This window comes from Indicator indicator, chromosome 13 (genome assembly GCF_027791375.1).
Source record: "Indicator indicator isolate 239-I01 chromosome 13, UM_Iind_1.1, whole genome shotgun sequence".
NCBI classification, from domain to species: domain Eukaryota; kingdom Metazoa; phylum Chordata; class Aves; order Piciformes; family Indicatoridae; genus Indicator; species Indicator indicator.
The window spans coordinates 23489658-23517281 of NC_072022.1; the positions used below are offsets into that span (position 1 = coordinate 23489658).

The window sequence follows — 27624 nt, forward strand, 5'->3', positions numbered from 1 at the left end:
CTGTTCCCCCAGAAACAATCTTTTGTTTCTGCCTTTTATGGCTATAGCCTGGCAGAACGCCTTTCCATTGGGCAGCTACACGTTAGCTTCAGTGCCCCATTGGACCACTTGATCTTTGGCAAGATGTATACATACAAGTGACTTGGTAGTCACCCTTGCCTTGCCTTAAACCTTGCTTCAAGCCTACTTGGACTTATCTTGTAGAAGCTGCCTCGAGTTGCCTTGCCCTGCTTCGAGTGCCTGGTCCAGAACCTGCGATAAAGCCACGAGCCATACACATGCAAGCTGGAGAAGCCACAAGCCTAGAAGTCGGCTCCACCTAGCCTGCTTCCCCTTGCCACTAGAATCATGCCGTGCCTCAGTTTACCCAGGAACCAAGCAAGCACCCATCATGAAGAGCGTCGTTAACTGCCCCCCATACGCTGAAGCCAGACCAGCCTGGGACCCCGCGGTAAACTCTTCCTGCCAGCAATCCGCCCTGCCGCGCTGTACGAGAGCGCCCCAAAGCTAACACAGCAGCATTCCCCCACGTGGGTAAAACTAGCTGTGAGTAACTACTTCACTGCCCTTTGGGTTTAAAGGTTCTTATCAAGCCTCCCCTTGCTGTAATCGAGTGTTATCTGCTCTCAGGGACTGTCTCTTTCCAAGTTGTTGCCTCCTAATTTGCACAGGATGGTTTGTATTTGCCCTAAGGCTGCATATTCCCATTTTAAATATATCTTCCAACCGTACAACGATCCTATTCAACGAGTTTTGACATATTTATATTAATAAAGGGTTACTATTTTTATTAATACCTGTTTGCCATATCATTTATTATTGTTGTGAGGGCAATTGATTAATAATATTCCCCCCTCAACCACAACACATAGCTGGAAATTGACTGCCAGCCAAGGCCTGGAGAAAAAACTCTCCCTCACAAACCATAAAGATAACAGTGTGTGCATGTCCCGAGAGAGAGAATTGGCTGTACACTCCCTTAAATGGAGAGATACAGGAAAACAGAATAGAATAACAGATTACAATATCCTGGGACAAGCTGCCTGTCCCCCTGGGACTCTCTAGCATCTGAAGGACTTTTCTTTATTGTTATACCAATTAACTCTTCATTTCCATTTCAACCATGTATTGTGCTCATCTGTGGTGAACAAAAGAATCAGATCATCTGAGTAGTCACTATATTCTTTTAAGGAGGGAAAACTTGTTTTCTTTTCGCTCTGAACTCTATTTTGACACCACATATTCTCAGCTTTTCAGAAGAGTAAACAGATTACATACAGATAAACAACAGATATTAGACATGAAGTACATGGAATAAAGAAGCATTACAATGTATAAAAAGGTTTCTTCTATTAGGCAAAAAAACCAACAAACCACAAATCCATTACTTAACAGAATTTCAAGTCAATGTAAAAAATAATAGAAAACCCAACCTATAATAATATTCATTTGAAAGTTGAAAAAAAATACAGTAACATCCTTTTAAAGCAGACTCAACTCCACAAAATAGTATTAATAGGTTGCAGGCAAGAATCACTTTTCTTGAACATGAGATCTCTTAACAGTCATTGATTGCTATGTTGCTCAATCTTCCAAGTCCACAAAAAATTAACCATTCGAAGGAATGGTCAAGGAAGGAGAAGCAGGTAAGTTCTCTATTTAAACACCACTGTCAAAGTCTTTTGACATTTCTCCTAACTACTTTTTCTTTTTTTTTTTTTTTTTCCCTTCCTCCCTATTAAGCAGCAGGCAGCTGGAAGCTTAGCAGAGGACATGAAGTGTGGGTACTGCAAAGTTTGGTCTACAAAGTGAAAAACAGTCTGTGCAGGTATACCTACCTTCTTATCACAACACAATGGTCTTGAACACCATTCAGAAACCATGGCACCTACCAGAAAGAGTGTGATGGTCACTGTAAATGACCTTCCAGGAAACCTCCAAGTAGCTTTTCATGAATCCTGCTCCACAAAGGAATCATGAAGAAAATTGTGATGTTGCAGCAGCTAATACAGACATTATTGGGAACTCAAGGTTTCTTTTATGCTTTTCTTTTTGTCATCATTTCTCAGAACCACTGGATATATCTCCTATTCAGACTGTGTAATTCCTTTAGCACCCTCAAAAACTATGAGCTACCAAGACCATTTCTTACAGTCATAGGAAAAAATAAAATGATTAAAATGATTAAGCACTACAGGGTATGTCATACAACTGATATGTTTCTCACCACGTGTCAGAAATACCTTAATAAAAACTCTAAAATGCATTTCATCCTGTTATCTTCCTCACTACACAGCACCCAGTGCTGTTTGAGAAATCTTCTTTAATGTCTGCAATCTAAAGACTTTAATAATAACTATCCACGCTTCATCCATCTCTTTAAACTTACAGCTCTCAGAAAACATTCACTGATTTCTCTAGTTCAGACAATTATTGCTATTTTTACTCTTTAGATTGGGTCATGAATGAATACTTGCCATTGTGTTGAAATTGCATTAGATGGACACGTTTAATCTCTTCTTCCCTTGTCTGCCAATTACAATAGGAGTCATAGAAGGTTTCCTCTACTTTAATACCAGATCAAGACCGATTTAAATGGCTGCATACTATCAACACACAGAACATCTTGTTCTTTATCATCAGGAAGATCAAAGTCCTTGAAACTCTTGACCAAGAGTAAAGATGAAGAAACGAAAAGTATGACACAGTCAATAATAACAGCTGCCTCAAATAATAAAATAATTCCATAATAGTTCATACAACCCCCCCCTGAGCTATACTTAAAACAGAAAAAAACAAAGTATGCATCTACCAAAATCACATTTTATTCACACATCTCATTTTGTTGATTAATGTATTGGGTCAAAACTTAAACCTGGAAAAAGAAAAGCAGAATCTGTTCAGGCTTGATCTCATATATATATATATATATATATATATATATATAAAAGCCATCATATATATAGCCTAGATAGATAAATAGATGATAGATAGATCTCCCTTGCTATCATACAGACATGTTCTCCTAAAGTGCTATAGCCAGCCAGTTCCTATCAGCTGGACTACAAGAGAAACCATTAGAAGGTATACTCTGGGGCTTTCTGACTTCACATCCACAGTTCCAGGGTTCTTTTAGGCCACCCTGTGCCAAATCACTTATATTATTGTATTTTCTTAATATCAGTGTCAACAAAAAATGGCTGTCAGATTGAATTTATTCTAAAATTTGTTACTTGCTCACAGAATCATAGAACAGTTCAGGTTGCAAAGGACCTCTGGAGATCACCCAGTCCAACCTCCCCGCTCAGAGCAGCATCATTTAGATCAAGTGGCTTAGGATGACATCCAGCTGCATTTTTCATATCTTCTCTGGGCAACAATATCTCTGGGCAATCTGTTCCAATGTCTGGCACCGCAATAAAGACAGTGTTCACAGTACTTATGTATTCCAAACACAATAAATCCAAAGAAAAGACAATTACAAAACATTAAATCTAGGATTTTCCTCATCTTAAGGTGAGACAAGACATGAAAATGTCTTTAAATTTTGCCTTTTCAAAAACTGATCTACATTGAGCTGTGCATAGCATGAGACAAACATCTTCCCAAATCACAATACTTTTATGCAAGTTTCAGTTGCCCATTTCTGTTATAATGCAACCACCAGGGAGGGAACAGCTTTTGTAACAATTTCTATTAATGGCAAATTCTTCATCTGTTCAGAACTTTTAGGGGGTTTTATTCTATGGAGTTGAAGGAAAAAAGTGAACCAAAAAGAAAAGTACTTCACTAAACATAAGTCCTGTAGGAAAAAAAAAATCATAAAGAACCTGACCCAAACCAGAGCAGACATTGACATTGAAGAATGATCTCTGCTAGGATCACAGAGATTTTAACTTAGAAATTAGTATAGATTTGTATAGCTAAATATTACTTTATCAAGATTTATGCTGTGATTTGTAAATCTCTTGCAGTATTTTTACATATGCTTTAGGATTTGTAAATCTATTACAGAATTTGCAATTCAACTTTTCCTCTTGCAAAGCGAATGACAGATGTAACTAAATCCTATCTTAAAGCACTTGCTCCTATATCAGGGCTTCGGAGTTCAGAATTAGAGGTCCATTGTGTAAATCATTGGATAAATCCAGACTCCAGATACACAGATGTGTTCCATTTAACTGGATGAAATTGTCAGAAACTCAAAAGTAAAACTGAAGCTGCAACTTCTAGAAAACATGGTTGACTGGTTTAGGATTAATGCTCCTGCCCTAGTGTTTCATGCATGCTTCTTTTCTATGCTTTGATGTGTTGTACTATCAAGCAAAAATCGCTAAAAGCATGAGCAATGCCTAACAGTTATAAAAACCTACTTAATATCCATGGATGTTTTCCTCATTTGCATGCTGGATTTTGGATTTTATTTTTTATTAGACAGCAGTCACACCATGCTTCTAAGCTTCCTCTAATATCCTCAAAAAAAAAATAAAAACAACAAAATACTTCTATGAAATCATCTATATAATCTTTAAAAAAAACAAAAACAAAAACAAAAAACCCAAACCAAAACAAAATACTTCTATGAAATCATCTATATAATCTTTAAAAAACCCCAAAAACCCAAAACAAAACACTTCAATGAAATCATCCATATAAACTTTGCATGACTAATTATAACTGAAGAAACATTCCACTCACACTACCTTTGCAAAGCCTATATTCTCTCTTTCTAGGAGACTTCTAAAACATTCCTCAAGACAGTCCATGCCAGGTGATTGATCTCTTCTTTCAATGGATTAGAAGCACACAATACTACTGCCCAGGGGAATACTTTGTTTCTTACCAGCAAAACTTAGTCAGGTCTAATACAGTGTTTTTGGGGAGGGAGAAGGGGTAACTGACAAGGGAACTGACTCACAGCTTTACCACACTTCATTTACTACTATAAAAGCAAAATGGAGTTTACGCTATGCAAAAATTACTATTGCCAAAGCTTTAACTGCTGAAGGCTTGCCAACGGATGGTTCAGTTCTCCCAGAGAAGAGATCTCTTAGAATAGTGGTGTAATGATTTGCAATATTGCTGAAAATCCTTTGCAGTTCTGGATTAAACTAGGCTTGGCAGAAATCACACAGTGGACTAGCTGAAAGACTGCTGATGCTTGGGAATCAAGAAAATAACAAACAACTTCAGCGTTTTGAAACACGAGTGGGCCAGCTGTTCTAAAATTAGTCTCCTTGTCATGAGTATTATAGCAGAAAGGAACTGACTGTCACCACGTGGCAGCTTTAGGTGACATCTGCTATATAAAAAAAAAAAAATTACCTCCCAAGTAGGCAGCACAAGCATTTGTTCATTACGTATTTTGTAAAGGGAGGTCCCTAAACCACAATATTTTAAATAAATATGCAAATCCTCATACCACTATTCTAGAAGATCTACGACTTCAACTAGGTTTTAAATAACTCAAGAGGCTTCAACTCTTCTTTCTTCCCCACTAATTCAGCAGACCCTCCTGTCAGCGATGTAAATTTAGCACATAGGAGCTATTGGATGTTACACATATTTTGTGCAGATTCTTGTCCTAATTAAAACAGTTAGCAAAGTTTTCGAAGTTTATTCAAATCGTTCTCATAGCCTCGTTTTGCACACGAAAACCACATCAGATAATAAAAGCATCTGGCAACAAACCAACTGTTTCTTATTCTGGCATTGTACCCATCACACAGCAAATATTGACTGGCATCACCACATACAGGACTACTCTAAAAGCAGTGAAGAAAGCAGCTTTATAAGCTGTGACTGCCTCCTTGTTATAGAAATTCTCACACATTTATGACATTCTCCTGCATTGCACAGATGGCCCCTGGCCATCTCTACCCCTAAGTACTTTTCCCAGTACTATGCCTTTCCCAAAATGAAGCTCCAGGCTTTCACAGAACAATCAGAGGATTTTTAATTGTTTTAGTAGAGTAAAAGAGAGAACAAATTTGCATCAAGACTGGTGTGATCTCTTACATAAAGGAGTGTTACAACTCTGTACCAGCAAGAGTATATGAATCTGATGTCCCTTTACAGGAGACTATGTCTATAGCTATATTGAGTGGACTGAGGCAATATGTCTGCAATGGTTTGCAACATCAGACCTAAAGACTGTCCAGGCAGAGGAAGCACCTTTTATCCAGGGAACACCACTGGACATGATGACTCAATTCTTCCCTACTCTAAATACATTTTGCAAGGCTACATTCTGCCATGCCTAAGAAACTTCATCTACCACTATCTTTCAGCATTCAAACTACAAGAATAAGTATAGGTTGTGATACTGAGAAGCACGTCAGAGGGAAAAGAGAACAGTAATTAAAGGAAGATAACTAAAGGGTTGGAGCACTTGATGTATAAGGCTAAGAAATATGGGACTATTTATTCTTGAGCAGGACTTCCAGAGATTTCATCATGTGTAAATACTTAATGGGAGTGTGGAAGAAAATGAAACCAGATGATTCTCCAGTGGTATCCAGTAAATGGAAAAGGAGTAACAAACACAAACTGAAACACAGGAAATGCTCCTCAAGCAGAAAGAAACCCGTTCCATGGTAAAGGTGGTCCATCACTGGAAGAGGTTGCTCAGAGAGTTTTTGGCATGTGCTTGAAGATGCTCAGAATCACAAAGGACAATGTCCTGCACAACACACTCTGACTCTGCTTTGACCTTGTGGCTTGTCCTTCAACAACGTTTACAAGTCCCTTCCAAGCTCATGCATTCTGTGATTCTTTTCTCCTGTGCTAAGGGCTATGATCCCCTTACATACATCAGTATCAGAGGCATCCCAGCTACTCCATCACACCATGGTCTGGAATGCACTGTCACTGAAATTACACTCCCAATGCGTTTAGATTGTTTTGAACACATTTGATGCTGTTTACTCTCTTGTCTCACAAGCTTCCTTCACCACTCTTCTTGTCCTTAGCTGACCAACTAAACCACCACAACAGTTTCTTCTCTCCTCCCTGTCCCCAGTCCCTGAGTAGAGCAGTTTTCTGCCTCTGAAGGAAAATAATGCAAGTCTGAAAGAAATCCTGGAAAGTACAAACAAAATGCTTCTGAAAATTGGCCCAACCCAAACTGTGATGAATTATTTTTGTTTTTCAGTGTTCTACAGAACAGTCCTACAGAATATGACATTTGTGAAATGAAAAAGTTTTCTCCACATCACCATTTTAAGATGATTAGGTTTTCTTCTGGGGGAGTTTCTACCTGTCTGAAAGCAGCAAGAGGTATTATTATCTTTTTTATGCAGCTACTGAAAATGGTAAACAGTGGGCTGGAACAGAGATCAAGTCGAATTAAAGATGGTTTGGTTTGTTCTGGCTTGCAGTATTCGAACAGCACTAGAAAAAACTCAATTATAAAACTAATTACATCTTTAATTGTTTAAACAATCAGCCAGATGACTTCACAGTGCTCTTGATACTATGCAGGTGCACTTCCAGGTGTTAACTCTGCAATGTGTTATGTGTTACATTATAGTATCCTAACTTGTGCCCAGAGTGCTAGGACAAAATACCATTGTATTATGTACAAGTACAAAAATATGAGAAAGTTAACCAAGCATTATTAGCAAATATAATTCCTTATACAGAGAGATATTCTAATGTATTCTTTATAATTCCAAGTATAGCTACTATCTGCTTTGTCTTACTGTGAGGGGTACCTGAACTGCATTACAGTCCTTGTGCTTCCAGCATTTTTATCTCTTTAGCTTCTACGTGGCCAAAATTATTGGCTGAATCTAACTAGAAATTAAGACAGTTGTGTTTCTGGCAATTACAGCAGTATTAATAACTAGCACAGCCTACCAGAAATGCCTGCTTTTCAGCCAGTGGCATTCTCTTAGCAGTATGCTAGGGTAAAACACAGAAATGAAGCAGTTATTTGCTTTGTACATACAAAATAGATGAGGAAAAAGGCATAACTATTAGTTAACCTTTTTGTCTCTTCCCTATATTTCATCAAGCTTTAAATAGAAGGGAGAAGTTCAGATTTTTGAAATTGAAAAAGTAAATTACAGGCTTCTTAAAGTCTCCTTCCTGCATACAAACCTCGAAACTAAATTCAGCCTAAATTAACAAACATATTCTACCTCCCAGTATTTCTTTTAAACAAATTTAACTCTTCACTGAAAAAATTAATGAGTTTTAAACCCAAGCTGCCTGAACAGTCATATTAAAAGAGAATCTTTTAAATTTTGACAGGTATCATTTTTCAGAATGTAAAATATATCACCTAAAATGGGAGATGGTGATCAGTAGACTTGACTATTAGAAACACAGGAAAAAATCAGCCTTGGGCACTGATGTGGTTTCACTGTAGTACCATAACAAAAGTTTTGGAACCTTCAAAAAGAAGTCTACTCAAAAGGTTCTAAACTGATTCTGGTGCCCCAGATACCAGCAATACCACTGGTGTCTGTTTGCTTGCAACACTGTCATGACCAATTTGACATCAGACTAAGCAAATGCTTCACTTGCAGTAAAAAAAGAGAAGCGTTTACAGGCTGCAATTAGGAAAAACATCTAAGAGACTGTATTGGGTTTGTCATTGCTATGCACATTTTTGCCATAAACTCAGATTTCAAATCTGAGTACAAATACCACTAAAACATTTCTGCCTGTCTGCTTGATAGTGCTGGATGAAAAAAAAATCTCAAGTAGCATTACCTTAATTGTGGTTTGAAAGAAAACAGCTCCCACCTGAAACACAAAAAGCCACTGGAAACGGCTGTGAAAGATACAGGATCAGAAGAAACCACTGTAATGTCCAGAGAAGGGCATTTAAGTAGCAAATGACTGGCAACAGAGCAAGTGGTCCATAAAATTGGCCTCTAGCTGAGAGGAAGTTCAGAGCTCTGCTATTTTTTAAAATGGATCATTATATATTGCTATGTGAGCAAACACACAACTATTCATCTCTCTACCTTTGCAAACAAAAGTAATTCCTTTCCACACCCTTACACATAAATCTACTAAAATATGTCCTGACTACCCTGTCTTGGGCCTCATCTACTTCTTAACACCATTTCCATACAGTACTCCCTGGTTGCATATACATCTATAGGAGTGCAAGGGAGTCCTCATAAAACTTCCTGATGCTGTAAACCCATGGATTCTCAGCCCATCCAAAGACAAGTGAGTTCAACCAGACTTTGCAAGCCTCTCTGCTTTTGTAGTAGCAGATTCCCACACACCAGCTAGACTTACTGCCATACAGTGATGCTGGCTGTTTCATGAGCACATAATAAATTAGCTTGTTCACAGAGCTGAACAAAATGTTGAGCTGAAATATCATGGCAGTAAAGCTATGGTAGGATTATTTTCAATCATGACTGCACAAAAGATTTAAATATGCTAAACTCACTTGCAAGTTGAGTAGCTTCAAAATTTAATCTGGACACTGTTTAAAATCCTGTTTTTGCAGGATGAGAGACAAAGTGGCTTCAACTAGAAAATGTTCTGCAGGGAGTTAAGGCTGTTTAGCACTTTCAAACTGTCTGGAACATAAGAAATACTGAGTGGCTCTCTCCAGCTTCTAAGGCACCAGGAAGTATTTAGGCAGTAGGTCTTCCACTGCACTAATTTTGTAGCACAGGGACCTTTGTTTTATTGTTTTTCAAATAATTTGATATTTACCACTTGTAAATTCCACAGCTCTTTTAAAATCACAATTTTTGTCCGTTTTCTGTTTGAGAGAAGTTTTGACCACATGCTTGAGTACATCATTGGCAAGAGTCAAATTATATAAATGCTGCTAGCAAGCTCTTGCAGTACTACTGTCAATTTCTCCTCCCTTAATACTCTAATTGATAAAATCAAGGCATTTTCAATTGAAATTGTTCTCTCCCTGCAAGAGGGAAGATAAAATGATGCCTGATATACAATACAGAGTTCCACACATACAAACCTGTGAGCCTAAATTATCATGATGTCCAGCTGATTTTCTCAGATTTAAAGAGATGCTGTACCAATTGAAATCCAGACAGGAGGGAAAAACACAAAGCTCAAAGAGCTCAGAAAATGTAATTTACTACTTAAATAAAAATGTACTTGTTTTATTATATCCTGCAAAATCTGAAGAGGCAGATCATGGATTCAGATACCTTTTGAAGCCTTAGTACTGGAGGTATTATTGAAAAATCTGCTGAAATTATTACTTACTGTGCTGGCTTTTCAAAAGACAGTATTTTCAAAAGATTCATTTCTCTATTGCATTAGAAGAGATTTGTTTTGTTTTGGTTTTTATTCATACAGAAAATAACACAGCATTTCAGAAAGGACAGTGCAGCTGGCAGTGGTGAAGTCTAAAGGTTTTTTTATGGCAACCACTAAAATGATGTCATAGTAAGAAAATAAAATTAGCAAGAATATATGCTTACATATATTCACTCCCCCACCCCCTAAACTGGAAAAACTTACAGTGCCATATTTTTTCTCCCCAGCTTCAGTTTGCCCTCAAGACAAATGAAATAAAATAAAAACACCCAGAAGCCTGCATATAGACAGGTGTTTTACACTAAAGTATCTTCATATTTCACTTATTAGCACAAAGTAAACACAAATGTGGAAGAAAAAAAATTATAGGAACATTTTTTCAGCAGCAAAGGCAAGCATAGCAAAACTGTCCTCGTAACTGTGTTCTTTAAAAGAACAGACAAACCAGGGCTGAGGACATCTTGAGAAAGTCATGATGATTTATAACAAAACATTCTAGAACATATGTTGCATATTCATGGTTAAAACTGCTACACAACATTTTATTTTCTAGTTAACTTCTGCTCAGCTGGTTGCTTCAAAGGAGCAAAATACCATGAAGTAAAGGAAAATAAGGACAAACTCAGATATGAGGCAGGAAGCACACATACACACAGAATCCTAAGGCTAACTATAAAAAAAGCAGGAATACATTTCCATCACAGCATGCATGTACCTACCCACGTTCCAAGTAGTAGCAGCAGTTCCCTGTCTTTGTTGCAGAACTGGCTAAGGCCAATTAAAGAATGAGACATGATTAAAGAGGTAAATGCCCCAGGCTCTTTATGATGCATGTGTGGGGTTCTTTAACTTTTGCTGTAATTTATCAAAACATGGAAAGCACATTGTGGTAGGTTAACCTTAGCCAGCTTCCAGGCATCTAACCAGCCACACTCTCACTCCTTCTACTCAACAGGATAGGGGATGAAAAATGAGACAGAAAAGCTCATTGGTCAAGATAAAGATAGGGAAATCACTTCTCAATTACAGTCAGGTGGCAACTATTGCTAATTAAGAGAGATTCAGATAGTGAGAAACAAAAATGGTAAGATAGTAGGAAATAAACCAGAAATTGTTAAAGCAACACCTTCAACCCTGCCTTATTCCAGGCCCAGCTTCACTCCTCTGCCCATCCAGCATTCTTGTCCTTTCAGAGGCACCACAGACTTTGCTGATGGGGTAAGCTGTGGCCAGCAGTGGATCAACACCTCACCAGTTCCTCTAAAATCAAATCCTACGACCAACCATTATTCTGCCTGCGTAATGTTCAGTGTTCACAGTTCTAAGGAGAATATGCATTTACCCTGAGTTACTAATTTTCACCCAAATCCCTGCAACACTGCTCACATGACTAGCTGTTAACAATGACCTGAAGCATGGACTACTTTCAAATACAGCACTTTGCCCTACTGTTAAAGCCTCTGCATACCAAGTCTCTGAAACAACATTACACTTGGAACGCCAGCTGATAGCATAAGATTGTATTTTACAGCTGTTCCATTTTAGCATTTTTAAGCTTTCAGTATTTTCTATGATGCTGCCTGAACTCTTCATGAAATAATTTCTGTTCCACCACTGCACAGATAGGGATTCTATTATGAGGAACCTTATCTCAGGGCATGGTTCTTAATGCTTATCACAGTGACACTTTCCTATTTACATACTAGGATTGACAAATAGGTTCTATCCATATTTTTGTTTACTGAGCCATTTCCCGTGTGGAAACAAATTTGATTTAAAATGGCTCAGAAGCCTAGCAATGGAGAAAGCTACTATGTGTCTGCCATACAAAGGTAGGTGAAACGAAGTGCAGCATTTGAAAAGATAAAATGGGGAAAAAAAATAATATATTGGTGGGGGAAGTCACTCAAGTTTCATGCTATTCTTTAAGCTCAGGACAACTTTTGACGTCTCTTATGTCCCCTTCAAGTGTCTTAATCCTATACATACAATTCCTTGAGTACCACCCACTGGATCTGTCCCATGTCAAAATCAGGAAGATAGAAGAAAGATTTCTAAAAAAGGAGGATGTCTTTGGCAAGGCAGAATCAGTAAGACAGAAACTCATGCCCCCAACGGCTCCTATGATTGTGTCAGGACTGATAGGACATTGGGAAAGTCTTAAAAACAGAATAATTAAATTATCAAACAAAGCTGCAGAAACTATTACATAAGTGCTGTTCCCTTTCCACATCATTACCTTTTCCCCCTTATTAAACAGAGATTTAAAAAAATCATTCCAGTCCCAGGTTGTAGGCCTCTCAAACCCATCCCCAAGCCATTTCTGTACATTCTAAAATAACTCTTATGTACAAGTGAAGCATTTCATCTTCATGAAACAGAAAATTGAAGCTAAAACCTCATGAGAACTCAAAAGTTCTCTCTGCATTATAAAACAAACCTATTTGAAAATGTTGTTGGCTTTAAGAAGAGATCAATAAATGGGCTCATTTCCTGAAGAGTCTAGAAAAAACTCTGAAGCAGTCTTATACTCTGATGCCACAGACAAATTTTATTTGAGACTAAAAAGAACAGGAGACGAATAGGCAGCAACAGGAAAATGCAAGTTTCATACCTTTTATTCATCTAGAACAGGACTAACTTTGGGTCACCCATCTTACCAGGAATTTCCCAGTAATGGGGAAGATGGTAGTAGGAGCAGTCCCTGAGACTGTAACAGTTCTTTCATCAGTGTGTGAAGTGCAGGTTCTATCACAGATATGCCAGTATCTTAAGCAGGAGCTTCCAATAAAGTCTCTTGTACTGTGTGCTACACTCTGTGAATCAAAGTGATAGGGCAGCCTTGGGTATCTGACACTTTTATTCTACATGCCATCAGTTTAACTACCTTTATATGCAAGCACATCCCTCAGGCAAAAGTCTGCACTCCAGACATATTTGTATTTGTCCCAGGCACAAGTTACCTCTAACCACACTGATTCATAGTCTCCAGAGAAGAAAGTCATCATCAGAAACGCAGAAATTACTTCTATTTGATCTACCTTCCAGTGACAGAACCATAAAAAAAGACTTTCCTCAAGTATTCCTTTGAGCTCTTTCCAGCTCATCACTGCATTCAGCGAGCAACATATAAATGATTTTAGGAACATGATAGCCTCTTCCTGCTTATAGATGTTGCTCAGAGTTTTAAAACCACAGACAAGCCACCCTAAAGGTTCTAGTAGAAATCAGCAATGTACTTACATCAGCGTTTTCTATGTAATTTATTTTCTCAAACTGGAGACTGGAATGTACATTGCTGATGAGATCGTTTACTGACAGAAAACCAATGCATATGGTTTAGGCACTGAACTGGCATCATCATCTTGGTGTATCTGGTTTAATTAGCTTCACTTTTCATGTAGGGTAAATAAAACATTAAGGAGTCAGCCAGACAGATAAGCAACAAACTGTTTTTTCTAATAGCTCCATGAAATGAGCAAGAATAAAGCTTAGAGTGTGTTATATTTACCTCTGTAGCTCCCAGGGCACTTCTAAGAACACTAGGTCAGGTACACTGAGACACTGAGAAAATGTGCAATTTCTTTCCCACTGAGCTGTCAAAGCATTCATGCTGTGAATCGCTAACACCCTTCTTTGACAACCAGGCAAATATTTCTATTTTCTGCCATTCTAGTCATGAAGTATCTCAGCATTGCCTCAGTTGATTTAATGCCAATTCAAGTCGGACCTTAGATGTCTGAACTCGTAACCGGACCAAATACTCTTGATGAAGCCTTGTCACAAACTCATAGACTGCTGCTTAATACATTTCCAAATAGTTAGATAGTAAAAAAAGGTTGTAAAGCTGAAAAGGCAGCAGAGAAGCAGCACACACATTCAATGAACTGCCAGAATGGAGATTTAAGTCGTACATACAAGTCGAATATGCTGCTTCTATTTATTGCTTAAAAAAACAAACCAAAACAAAACCTTAAACTTATAAAAGACTCTGTAGTTTCTTGAAACAAAATTTTATTTCCCCTACTTTGAAAATACATATATTTAGAAAAGCATAATTGATGATCAAGTCTATCCAGGTAGGACTGCAACAAGGCTAAACAAACACATACTATTCAAGTGCTAATTGCACAAAGATGCTATAAGCATTATTTTTTCTTAAGTCTTTCCAGATATAAATTTCTGATTATGTTGCACTTGCACCTGTTGATCAGAAAGCTTACATTAACAATACCATGAAAGTGGAAGAGAGAATGAAGGGAAGGATACTTCCTGCAGTGGAGACAGATCCCATGAAACCTGGTCAGAAACCACTGGATCAGTATTCCACAGCTGGCAGAAATAAGTGTTCAGTGTGCAAATACACAAATACAAACCCCAACAAAATAAATTATTTTAAGTACAGACTTTGTGCCAAGAGTTTAGAGTAAAGCACTTTTGAGATTGGACTCCATCCTTTGAGCCATGCAGCATTACAGTGTTCATTTACTCAAAGCAGGATCTGGTTTACAGTTTTAACTCCCATACTTACAATCTACAGAGAATTGAATTATCCATTACTTAAATATGCTTTGAGTAGTACTTACCAATGCTGGCATAGCCAGGTGTTGATGGATCTCCTCCACTGTTCAAGGAAACCATAAAAGCTTTATCGACAAGATCTGAAGTCTTTGGTAAGTCACAAGGATCAACGTAAAGAAGAGCACCACCAAACCCTGCATCTTCTAGGAGAGAAAGCTGGGGGGAACAAAACAATATAGGTGACTATTAACTAAAATGATGTCAGCACACATTATTATTTTAGTTATGGTGGAGATACAGGCTTTATCATGTGCCAGGCTCTCACCATACTACACAGATCAAACAAGACAGGTGCAGTTCCAAACTGCTTGTAGTACAAAGCCAGCAGCTATTCTTTGAAAAGGCAAAATCAACCCCCCCCAAAAATTAATTCCAAGTCATGTTTCCTGGTTCATACCAAAAGCTACTTTCAAAGCCTAGCAGCAAAAATAATTCCTCTTTTAAACGACACACAGCATGTTGAGGAAACGCTTGCTACAACTGCATTTGAGATTTTGTAACTGCTTCATCTTCACCTCTTTCATTGTGACAATCAGACAGGGCTGGTGTGTTGGTGACTATATTGAGATGAGCTACTGACCATGATTCAATAATGCACCCAAAGAGATATAAGTGGAGCTACCTTTCTCCCAACTCATTGGACACCTGCTAGACTTACAACCCTAACAAAGCTTCATGTAATATAGATAACCACCTTGTGAAATGCCTTAGTTTGGAAACTAATCTTACTAATAGATCTTGAGCAGATCTCCCATATTTTCCATATTATTAGCAGAATGACATTCCTGCTTAGTTTACCTCTTCAAGAACATGTACAAGTGTGTATATAGCATATACTAGAGACATAGCTGCTCTTGTTCTCTAGGTCCTTCTAAGAAGAGCAGCTTAGTTGCTCTTCTCTGGACCTGCTCCAGCAGCTAGATGTTTCTCTTGCATTGAGGTGCCCAAAAGTGAACACAATACTTGAGATGTGGCCTCACCAATGCAGAGTACAGAGGGATGATCAACTCCCTGGTCCTGCTTGCCACACTGTTCCTAATACAAGCCAGGATGCCATTGGCCTTCTTGGCCACCTGGGCACACCACTAGCTCATATTCAGATGCTTGACAATCAGTACCCCCAGATCCCTTCCTGTCAGACAGCTTTCCAGCCAATCTTCCCCAAGCCTGTTTCTGGGTTGTTGTGATCCACGTGCAGGACCTGGCACTTGGCCTTTTTGAAGCTCATACAAGTAACCTTGGCCCACTGATCCAGCCTAAGTCCCTCTGTAGGACCTCCCTACCCTCAAGCAGATCAACGCTCCCACCCAACTGGGTGTCATCTGCAAACTAACTGAGGGTGCACTCTATCTCCTCATCAAGATAATTGACAAAGACATTAAACAGAAGTGGTCCCAATACTGAGCCATGAGGAACACCACTTGTGACTGCCTGCCAGCTGCATTTAACTCCATTCACTGCCACTCTGGGTCCAGACATCCAGCCAGTGGTTTACTCATCAAATTAATCTGTAGATGAAAAGTCTCTGAGAAAACTCTCTTCAGATGAACATGAATGTGTACAGTGAGGATGCAAATGACTGGCACAGGTATTTAAAAACTTGAAAGTTTACAAATGCACTACAGACCATGCAGAAATAGAGATTTCCAAAATGGTAGGTTAGCTTATTGTTGTCTTTCTGATTCAGCTTCATATTCAAGTATTCAGCTAGGACTTGATTAAAAGGGGAGGGGACACTCTGAGACAAGCAGGACACATGGTAGCTAAACAATCTAACAGCCAGGAATTAAAATAACAATTGTCTTTTCTTTTCCTAGATCCAGTATCTTTTTTTGGCTTGGTTTTTTTTATCTCTAACCTTATTTAATAGCATAGAAGATAGGAAATACAGATGCAGAGATTTTTGTAAGAGATTTTAAAAAATGTTCCAGTTAACAAAAATCCCTATTAAATTCCTCTGTTTCACTGAGAGAAGGCAACTACACCACTGTTACTGACAAAGTGCAGCAACCACTGCTGTGCTGCCGTCGCTACAATCTCTAGTAAAGGGTTGGGTTGTACATGAGAAATTATAAAAGAGTTTCCAGATTTCAGCTCTAACTTTTGCCTTTTAACTTTCCAACAGTGATGTCATAACTATGCCAGCAACAGATATGCATTCTTGCTTCCATTTCCATCTTCAGTCAACACGTCAACAGCCATAACGTGCCCCAGTACCTAAGAAGGTACTGATTTTTTTATTTTTATTTTAACATAGTTAAACACTGTAGATTAAGTCCCTCAGGTGAATTAATACATCATTCAGACTGCTACTGTCTAGACAGTTCTCCATCTTTGTGAAACCTCTTTGCAGTCATGGTGTTATATGTGCAGGGTGCTACAGAATCAGCACTGTGGTTTGTCTTCTCCTCTCTCTCCTGGTGAAGGTCATCTCTTCTGCCTCCCATTTATCCCTCCTCTAAAGTTTTAATGGTTGTGGTTTATTTCAGATAAAACACTCTGACTTAAGGCTTTTTTAAGTCTGCTTTCTATGCTTGTGTCTTGATCCACAGTAGTGATTGAACCACTGATTAGTTAGCACAGAAGACTTATTTCACAAGACAAAATATTTCAGTGTGTTCCTGTAAATTTAATGAAAAAGAGACACTGAGGAGACAAGAGGCAAATCCTGCTAATGCACCACATTGAGAAGGAATTAATAAAAATCTTGAGAGTTCACCCCTCAATGCAAGTGGGAAACCATATAAGAGGCCACAAGAAGGAATGTGACAGATGGAAAAAAATACAGGAACTGGGACTACAAATCAGACACCACAAAATCCAACCTTGAGAAATAAAGCTGTGAAACCCCTGTTCACTGACTCATGGAACAACCTCCTCTTTTATCCAATGATACATTATGCAAGACAATGCAGTTCAGAACAAGCTGTAACACACCTCTATAGAGCAAGTGACTTTGTCATCATGTAGGGTTTATTCTTACTCCAAACCAGTAGAACTAACACTGTCTGGAAAATTTAATTTAAAATACAGCAACTTTCAAATGCATTTCCCTTTTTGTGTGTGTGTGTATATATCTCAATGAGATAATTGAAGTTTGATAAATCAAACTTCAATGGTGAGGAAAAAAAAACCACATACAAAGAAAACAACCCCCTCACACGCATAAACAAACAACAACAAAGCAACAACAAAACCCAACCGACCCATAAAAACCCAAACCAAAACCTATCCCAGATCTCTTCCTTCCACTATAGGTTTTCTTCTGTTAAATTTTACTTCTTAATACTAGGTACAGTGTTAGCACACCATGCTGTCTTATGCCAAAAGCAGGTCAAAATTCGGTTCTCATCTTCAGAAGGCATTCATGTGCATGTATTTCACATCACTGAAAGATTGCATCTTGGCTGGATCCTCCCTTCTGTACACAGATACCTGCACTAACAGTACCAGGTTGTACATTGAAACTGCTCCCAAGTTTCTGAAAACCTTTCTACTGTACCACCATGACATAGCAGAAACAGGCTGGTGTAAAGCAGAATAAAGCAATTATGATGCACACTGGGAGCTTCTGAATGATGTCAGTAACATGAAGATTATATACCCAACCTTTGTGAATTTGTTTATATGAGAAAAAAATGGAAATTACAATCACAACTGAAAAGGGACTGAGATGGTCTAGAGAGGGGTAAACCAAGACATAAAGCTTTAAGTGGCAAATTAAGCAAGCATTTACCTTCTTAACTTTTATCACCAAATTTATTGTAAAAAATAAAATATATCAAAATGTGTCTGGCAAAGTAAAAGAACCCTAAACAATGAGATTAAACATGTTTTATCTTCAGGCACTTACAAGATGATTAAGCACGGGATTTTAAAAGCTTAATAGGGCACTCCTTAAATCTTCTTAAATCTGCACAAAAAATTACAAAATTATATTTTACACAATGTCTGCCTTATTGTAAATGACATCAGTTTATTAGACAATAGAGGCCTTTAAGTGTCAGCTACTGACAGTACAGCAAAATTCATATTATTATAGCACATGACCTTTTCCATATAACTTCAGACCAGAAGTCTTCCTCTTCCTAAAGTCAGATTCTCAATTGTCGTGTTTATTGCAAGTCTGTTCAGGTGCTAACACAGTAAAACCTGGACATAACACATTCATAAAATAAAAACTTAATGGATATTCCTGCAGATATGTTTATGGACTGTCTATAATCCCCCTTTCTCTCCCCCATTCGAGTTAATCTATCTAAAAATGCACACATAATTTTTATATTCAGTCATAATATGCACAGAGCACTGAAGCAAACCCAAAAAACCTTAAAGAATCAAAACTTACCAAACAATACAATACACAGAATAATATTTCAGAGGAAGAAAGAAAATATCCCAAAGACATAGTAAGAAATATATTAAAGTACCTATTACATATAACTGTTTAAAATCAAGTATGTTCATGCACATTTGTAGAAGCTGCATCTCCTATGGTCATCATACTGCAGTGCAATGATCAGCATTCATTAGACAAATAACAGTAACCAGTTTTTAACTACTGCATTTTTCAATTTGTAAGCAATGTGCAAAAGACATTAATCTGAGACACAGCTTTACTAGCTGGACAGGCTACACATTATTAATTACATTTTTTTTTCTACTGAAGTTCCAATTAAAATCATGACACTCTGAAAGGAACTCCCATCTCATTTTACTAACTGGCGGTATGTAAAACTACCAGGCAGGAGGAAAGTGGCATTTAAACTGTTGGAAGACCTCACTGACATAGCATCTTTTATTTCAGAAACAGATTGCTTGAGGAGAAAAAGAAGACTTTGCATACTGAAGATTTAATTAGATGCCACTGTCCTCTCAATTACCTCCTACAAGGCAGAATACTTGGAAGATTCAGTGGTAACACAAACAATACTCAAGGCAGAAAAAAAATCCCCAACACCTAACTACACACATCTTCATTTTTATACCACTCACATATTTTTAACAAGTAAGACAGCAGAAGTTCATTTTGGCTTTAACTTAATATTTAATACTGCATTTAATGTTTAATCATTCATCTGTATTTCCCATCAGACAGATCTAGGGACACTGTTGAAAAGAATTCTGTGGAAAAACACTATTTGAAGAGGTTTTGGCTTTTGCTGCCCAGCCCTGAAAATACTGAGTAAAGACAGTGAAAGAGACAGAAGAAGTTTAATGGCTCACTGTATGGGGATAATGAAAGGAAATACATCTTTCCTATTCAGCTCAAACACTGCCCTTGTCTAAGGAATGACACTATAGCTCTGTTGAACAAACAGGTCTGGGAAAAAGATTAAGCTGCATAAAACTTCAAAAAGCTAGAAATGCAGACAACAGTGATCTCGTGACAGGCTATTCCCATAAAGGACTTAGAAGATGGAAAGCATACTGCATTGGCATTAAACCAACTGTTCATGACATACAGTGCCATATACATGAACAATACAAAGTCAAATACTTGCTCTGCATCGTGGCAAGACCTTAAAACTGTGACATACTTACTACCAGGTAAATGATACTTTGAGGTGCATTTATTTGTGGAAAGAGCCTGACTTGCAGATCTAAGATTTTTTTCATGATGTTTTTATTAATCACTTCGAAAGCTGAAAGTGTCATTGACAATTTTCAGAATTTTGTGTATTTTATATCTATTTTTTTTTTTTTTCTAGAGACAGAAGATTTCCCTCTTGTATTTCCTGGATGTCCTGTAGAATGTGGGAGGAAAAACAGGAGGGAAGAATAACAAACCTTAGAATGTTAATCATAAAAATATGCACATGAGTGATGAGGCTGTATGGCAGGGAGGAGTAAGAGCTACTCCATACATAAATTCACCATAAGTTGTATCTTCAACTACATTCATCTGTCAGAGAAGTGCTATTCAAGGGCAGTAGACTTTTAAATCAGCACTAACCACAAGAAAACTGTTTTGTGAAGGTTTATGAATATCAGCTTTTAGAAGCAAAACAATAAGACAACTTGTTTTTCTGTAGTGCATCTTAACCACCAAAGGGATGTAAGATAGGATGCTACCCAAGTTTGGAGTAATATTACTTCAAACCATACTAGCTAAATCCTTTTTTGCACTACATGTGGCTATGAGTTTTCCTTGGAATCCTGCAGCCCCACTAGGACTGTTTTTGCAGTAGAAGGAGCAACTAAACTGTCATGAAATGAAACACACCTTCCCACAGACATATCTTATATACAAGTTATCCATTACCATATGTATAGCTGACCATTTTCATTCTCTGAGGCAAATGATGGTATATAGCCACCAAAAAAAAAAAAAAAAGAAAAAAAAGAAAGAAAAAAGAAAAAAAAAAAAGAAAGCAAAGTGAATACGAGACAGGCAATGAGCACTGGGAATCAAAGTACACATGCAAAGAGCTGCAGCTTCTCTGGTGCGAAGCTGAGAGAAGCTCTCACCAACAAAAGGAATAAAGTCCTGCAGAACATAGAGCTACAAGAAATTGGCAGAATTCAGACTGGATCAAGAGTTTCCAAGCATCCATGTATAATGCTGAATCACAATTCAGCTTGTTGTCTACTAATTTGACTAGAAATCGAAGCCTAGAGGCAAGCACCTGCTGTAGTAGTTGAGGAATAACCTCTTGAGACTTTTTCCCTTCACCTCTTGAGACTTATTCCCTTCATCATCTCTAAACCAAAAAAAAAAAAAAAAAAAAAAAAAAAGGTTTGGTACAATCCTGTAATCCTTGCACAACAAAATTTGTAACATCATGGTCCTGAATGTGGTGGTAAGCCTATAAAGAACAGAATGTTTTCTCCTATTCTTTTCCTGTTTGCTGTCTGCTCATCTTCTTATCAAAGTAATTTGTTACACACCAGCAGCTTTTAAAAATGGCATTTCTCAAAATAGGGTACTTGGACAATTAAACATAAGGCAGATATACTGTCAGTACCCTGCACTAGATTTTAGGAACTTTTAACACAATTTGAGTGCATATTTTATTGCCAAATCTTGCTTACTACTGCTAAGAAACTCACAACATTCAATCTAATTAAAAATGAAATTGAACTACAGTTCCCTAGAAACAAAGGTTGATTGGACTCAATAAGCTTTACTTAATTTATTTCAGAAACAAAATAATTGAATTGCTTACAGTCCAGAAAAAAAAAATGCTTCACTGTTTTATGAGTATATAATACAAACCTTTCATATTGCTACTGCATGCCTACATCTTCAGGAAATACTACTCACTTTTAAATAAGCATGTAGAGGAGCATTGTGTGTATAATAACTATCATTAAATACTCAGGAAACTTTAAAAAGGAAGAAACAGACAAACTGAATGAACATCCAGAGCAACCCCCAAAAAGCCAATAGCATTTCCTTGCTCATACTGAAACTTGTTTCTGATTATGTTCATGGTTATTTCAGTCTATGTTTAGACTCTATTATTGAGAGAAAAGAGATGAAGATCCATCACAAAAACAATTACACAAAGATGTAATTATAATCCTGGTAAATCATCAGGAATAAACTGATTAGATCCTTAGCTGTATTTTATGCATTCTACCAAACTTTTAATGCAAAATCCACTGAATGGCTAAAACAGTCACAGACCTAAGCAAAATCTGCCAGTTTCCCATTTTAAAAATTCATTTATTATTTATCTTATAATTTACTTTGTTTTTCTACTGCTAGAAAGATGAGATAAAGTTAGCAGATGCAATTTGCAAACAATGTAAACAGCACAGGGTCCTTCTCATACAGAAAGCCATGGGGTCAGGTTTATATCAGTCTTCCTATATGTTCTACTCTGGGTGATCTAGCTCTAACAGGGAGTGTTGGACTCAATGATCACCAAAGGTTCCCTCCAACTCCTGCCATCTGTCATTTTGCACCTCATGCAAGGCACAAAACTCATGCAAAGTTTTCTCTGTTAAGGAGGCTGCAGTTTCACTGTTCCTGCAGTCACACTGTTCACTGCAATCATTTAGGGCACCTAGTTCCAATGGCAGGGAGATCTCAGATCTCTGGCAGTCCTTTACCACTTTGAACTCAGCAGCAAGTGCCCAGCCAGGAGACATCCCAACCATGAAACAACTGATGGCAGACCAACTTTTCACTATCAGTATGGTTGCATACTGCAGTACCTCACATTACGTCCGATCTCTTGCTGAACTACCTGGTGGCTCATACTCAGGGTGGGGTGTGGGAAGAACATTGCTTGCTCTGCACTTTGCCATACTGGCCTTTCATAAGGCAGGCAAATGTGTTCAGAACCCACTGCAACTTCCATTTCACAGAGTGCTGTGACACCTCACTACAGCAAATATGGTTTCCTTGGCACCACATGAGCTGCACTCGCCCTGCAGATTTGCTGTGTGGCAGCTCACCGCTGGCCTGGGCCACCAGCTCTTGGGTCTCCCTCAGACACCATTATTCTTGGTTTAGGAAAATACATTTAGCCTGTGGTGTGTCTTCTCTCCTCATTTTCTGCTAACCACAGCAATAATGACACACTGACTCAGTGCTGTTAAACATGGAGAGGTTAGACTGCAGTACCCTAAGCCTTTTAACAAACTGATGAGCAGACTCCCACCCTCAGTTAATGGAGAGGACAGGACCTGAACTCCCATTGGATGTGATAGCACCTCCTATTTTTATCTCTTTAGTTACAAATTGAACCCTGAAGTGTCATCCCAAAGAGAAGTGATTACTTTCATGGGTGGTAATACTTTATCCTCAGTCAATAGCACCACAAATAAAGTGCAAATAGGTATATTAAAGGGATTTTACCTGTCACTACAGTAAGAGCTACTAAAGATATGTGTCAATGTAAAATTATTGATGTCTATCTATTTAATCTTTTCCTTCCACCCAAGATGAATCAGCATTTTTCATTTTGGAGAATTCTTTCTTTAAGGAGCAGACAGTTGGAGTAATATCTTAGACATAATTTCAATGTTTTGTCCTCAAAACACACTGCCAGCTGTACAAACAAACTGACTTATAGAGACTCAGTGAAGCCACTGTGAGTGGTGGCTAGGGAAATAATTTCACACTGGGCTTTCTTCCAGTAGTGAGCTGCTAGCCCATCAGTGTAGAATGGAACTGTAAGCCACTGCCAGTGGATAGGTCTCTGTCTCACAGAATAACTGGCAACTCACACTAATAACTGGCAACTTGATGGCATGAAGGGAAATTTAAAGATTAAGGACATATAATTTTGTTTACTTGAGTCACTTTTCATTGCTCACAGATTCATTCAAATGAACTCACAAACAAGATACTTGCCTAAATCTGAGTTTTGGCATACTTGCCTCTAATTAACTGAGTTATCCTCATACTCTGACCTTTAGGATTCAGGGTTTTTTGTTAAATTCAAGACTATAGTCACACAAAAATCTTAAGGCAACATCACACTAGCCTTAGGGGAAAAAAAAATTAAAAAGTGCTGAAGTTTATTACCTAAGTGCTTCCAGCAAATCAAACACCAGTGAGCATACATCAGGCTTGTTTTTCCACTTTCAAACTACAGAGTTGAGTACTTTATTTCTCAGTTATACACAGTACAAATCAGTTTCATGGTTGTATGTTTTCAGGTGATGGGAGAAGCAGCCTTTCTGAGAAGGAGGGCACAGCTATGTCTCAGTTTACACTGCACACATCAGCCATCTGAAGTGATTCAGATTGCCACAGACACTGTCTGTTGCCCATAAGGGAAACCCCTATGGCTATGCAGTGGTGTAAATCATCTACTGAGAGTAAAGAAGAGGATAGCAACTGTGCCACCAGGATGATTAAGGGACTTAAGCATCTCCCCTATGAAGAGAGAGAGATCCCTGGGGCTATTTAGTCTGGAGAAGAGAAGACTGAGAGGGGATCTGATCAATGTCTAGAAATATCTGAGGGGTGGGTGTCAAGTGGAGGGGGCCAGGCTCTTTTGGGTGGTTCACAGTGATAAGACAAGGAACAATGGTTTCAAACTAGAACATAGAAGATTTCACCTCAACATGTGACAGTGAGGGTGACAGAGCACTGGAACAGGCTGCCCAGGGGGTTGTGGAGTCTCCTTCTCTGGAGACTTTCAAAACCCATCTGGATGCATTCCTGTGTGGAGTACCCTAAGTGACCCTGCTCTGGCAGGGGGGTTGGACCTGATGATCTCTTGAGGTCCCTTCCAACCTCTGATATACTGTGAGACTGTGCTACTGTCACTCTACAGAAAACATCATATCCCTTTCATCTGTAGAAATTTCTTGAAATAGCTTAGGTACCACATATAAGCTTGCTTCAGGGTCTTAGGTCTGGTCATTTGGAGACATCAAGCCTGTGCTCAAGATGAGAATCTGGCAGCCAGCACATCTCCACAAATGTAAAACAAACCCAAATGACTGTGTTCAAATCCTGAGGAGAATGCACTCCTAGTCTGCAGCTTCACTTTCCCCTGGAGACCTGGGACAAGCACAGTTACAGAGAGAGAAGCTTGTAAAGAGCATCACTTCCCTGCTAGTGAATATACTGGGAAACAACTTTATGCACTCTAATATTTTCTAAGGGCTTGCCATTTAAAAAACTTTGTATATATCTGTAAGTATTGATCTCTCCTGCTCTTACAAGTCCAAGGTAAGACAAGGAACAATGGGTTCAAACTAGAAAATAGAAAATTTCACCTCAACATGAGGAGAAACTTCTTTCCAGTGAGGGTGACAGAGCACTGGAACAGGCTGCCCAGGGGTGGTTGTGGAGTCTCCTTCTCTGGAGACTTTCCAAACCCACCTGGATGCATTCCTGTGCAGACTACCCTAAGTGATCCTGCTCTGGCAGGGGGGTTGGACCTGATGATCTCTTGAGGTCCCTTCCAACCTCTGATATACTGTGATAACTTGCATGTTAAACCCACAACAGGGATCCTCAAATTCTTATGCTGTGTCTGCTAAGAGAAGTGGTGCATAGTATGAAACACTGAAGAACCAATGCAAGGTGTACTACACTCACAGACATAGTAAACAGCAGAGGTTTGTGTTGCATGCACCTAAAAGCCAGGAATGTGTCCTCTTTTGTGTACATGATTTACCCTAGCTATTTGTTACAACTCTTCTTGGGGATTCAGGGTGTCATTGCTATTATTCACTCTACTTCTGCATTAATTCTGTGCAATTGCATACATTTATGACTGGTTTCCATAAATGATTCTCCAAACAAGGCAGGCTTTGTACGAGACTATCAACCAAACCAAACCAGAAAAATATGGAGACAACAACATGGGGGAAAAAAAAAAAAAAAAAAGCTTAGGTTGTTTCTAAAATGTCCAGTTAAATAATGGGAAAGACTAAGGAAGTAAATAAGCAGACAGAAAGGGAAATACCTACTTGCATTAACCCCTCACATTGTGCACCATATGCAATGTAAACTCTTAATCTGATCCTCCCAGCAGTCTCTTCTCAACTTGCATGTAGCCTGTATTTGGAATGTCCTTGGGATACCTTGGCTATGTATTTTCCAATATCAACACTGAAAATACTGTCAAAGCACAAATCAGCTCAAGTAATCCTACCATCTCCGAGATAAAAATAGGATTATGCCTTTGGTAGCTCACTGAGGGTAGATGTTACATGGTATCTATCAAGATATTAGCAGATGTTCTCACAACCCACATAACAGTCAGTCACAGATTTTTAATTAATGTACATTTGCTGCCTCAAGTAATTGCATCTTAGAACGTCTGTTAGGTTGTTAAAATACAACTGCCTTCATTAGACCTCTGGGGGAAGAAAAAAATATTCCTTTCCACTTATTTTATTATTCTTGCAATTATTACCTTGGAAGATTCTATGCAAAGCTAGTCTATTTCTTTTAAAGTACAAAACATGTCCCCTCCTCAGCTGTCTTCTGGGATATAGCATTGTATCCAGGTTTCATGCCTTAAAATCATGCCTTGGATATAATGTAACAGACTCTTTAGATATTGTATAACAGCATTATGTATTTTTGAATTTACACTTGGTTTAATTCTATGCTTCTAAGTGGAACACAGAGTGATATAGAGTATGCTATATGTAAGCCTCAGGCATACCTATATATCAACTAGGAAATCTGCATAATATTAATTGGTTGATTAATATTTTACTTTCATTTATGGAAAAGAGCAGTGTTTAACTACTTGGTTAGCATGCCTTTAAGTAAATCAATACTCAGGAATGAACTTATTTATCTTCCTGATTAGAAAAACAGTCACAAAGTAGGAGTGATAAAAGGAATGATCATAAAGAATGTGCCCCAGTGTATAAAGTTATTTCACAAACTATAAATATTAAATAAGTTATTAAAAACCCTAGCAATAAAATTTCCTTATAAATTATCAGTGCTAATTTCCACTCCTAAACTTGCCTAGAAATCCCAAAATTAAAAATTTGGCTGGTTTCCTTCTTATTTTTCATGACTGAAATTTCAGCAACCAGAATTTTTTTCCACCAGACCCTAATAATGAACTGTGCTCTACAGAATATATCATAAGCACATCTTTCATATTGAACATAGAGTCTGTCTGGACTGTCTGTACGTAATAAAGCAAAGCATCACTTTCTGTATAACTCAGGAACAGCAAAACTGCAGGAAACACAAAAAGATAAAAGAGCTGAAAAAGTCAACATTCGCATATTGGCTTTTTCCCCTCAGTCCTTTCTTTTTCACTGCTTTTCACTCAGCACATCAGTAAAACAGGTTTTGGCTCCTCCTGTCACCTATTAAATAGCCCA

The 27624-nt window shown here is 38.1% G+C and overlaps 1 protein-coding gene across 1 annotated transcript in view; it reads right to left on the minus strand.

Moving 5' to 3' along the window:
- NAALADL2 (N-acetylated alpha-linked acidic dipeptidase like 2) overlaps positions 1-27624 on the minus strand; it is a 287262-nt gene that overhangs the window by 167601 nt on the left and 92037 nt on the right. Inside the window, exon 5 of the mRNA XM_054385754.1 lies at positions 14856-15006. Coding sequence (XP_054241729.1) covers positions 14856-15006 — 151 coding nt within the window. The remainder of the gene's footprint in view (positions 1-14855; positions 15007-27624) is intronic.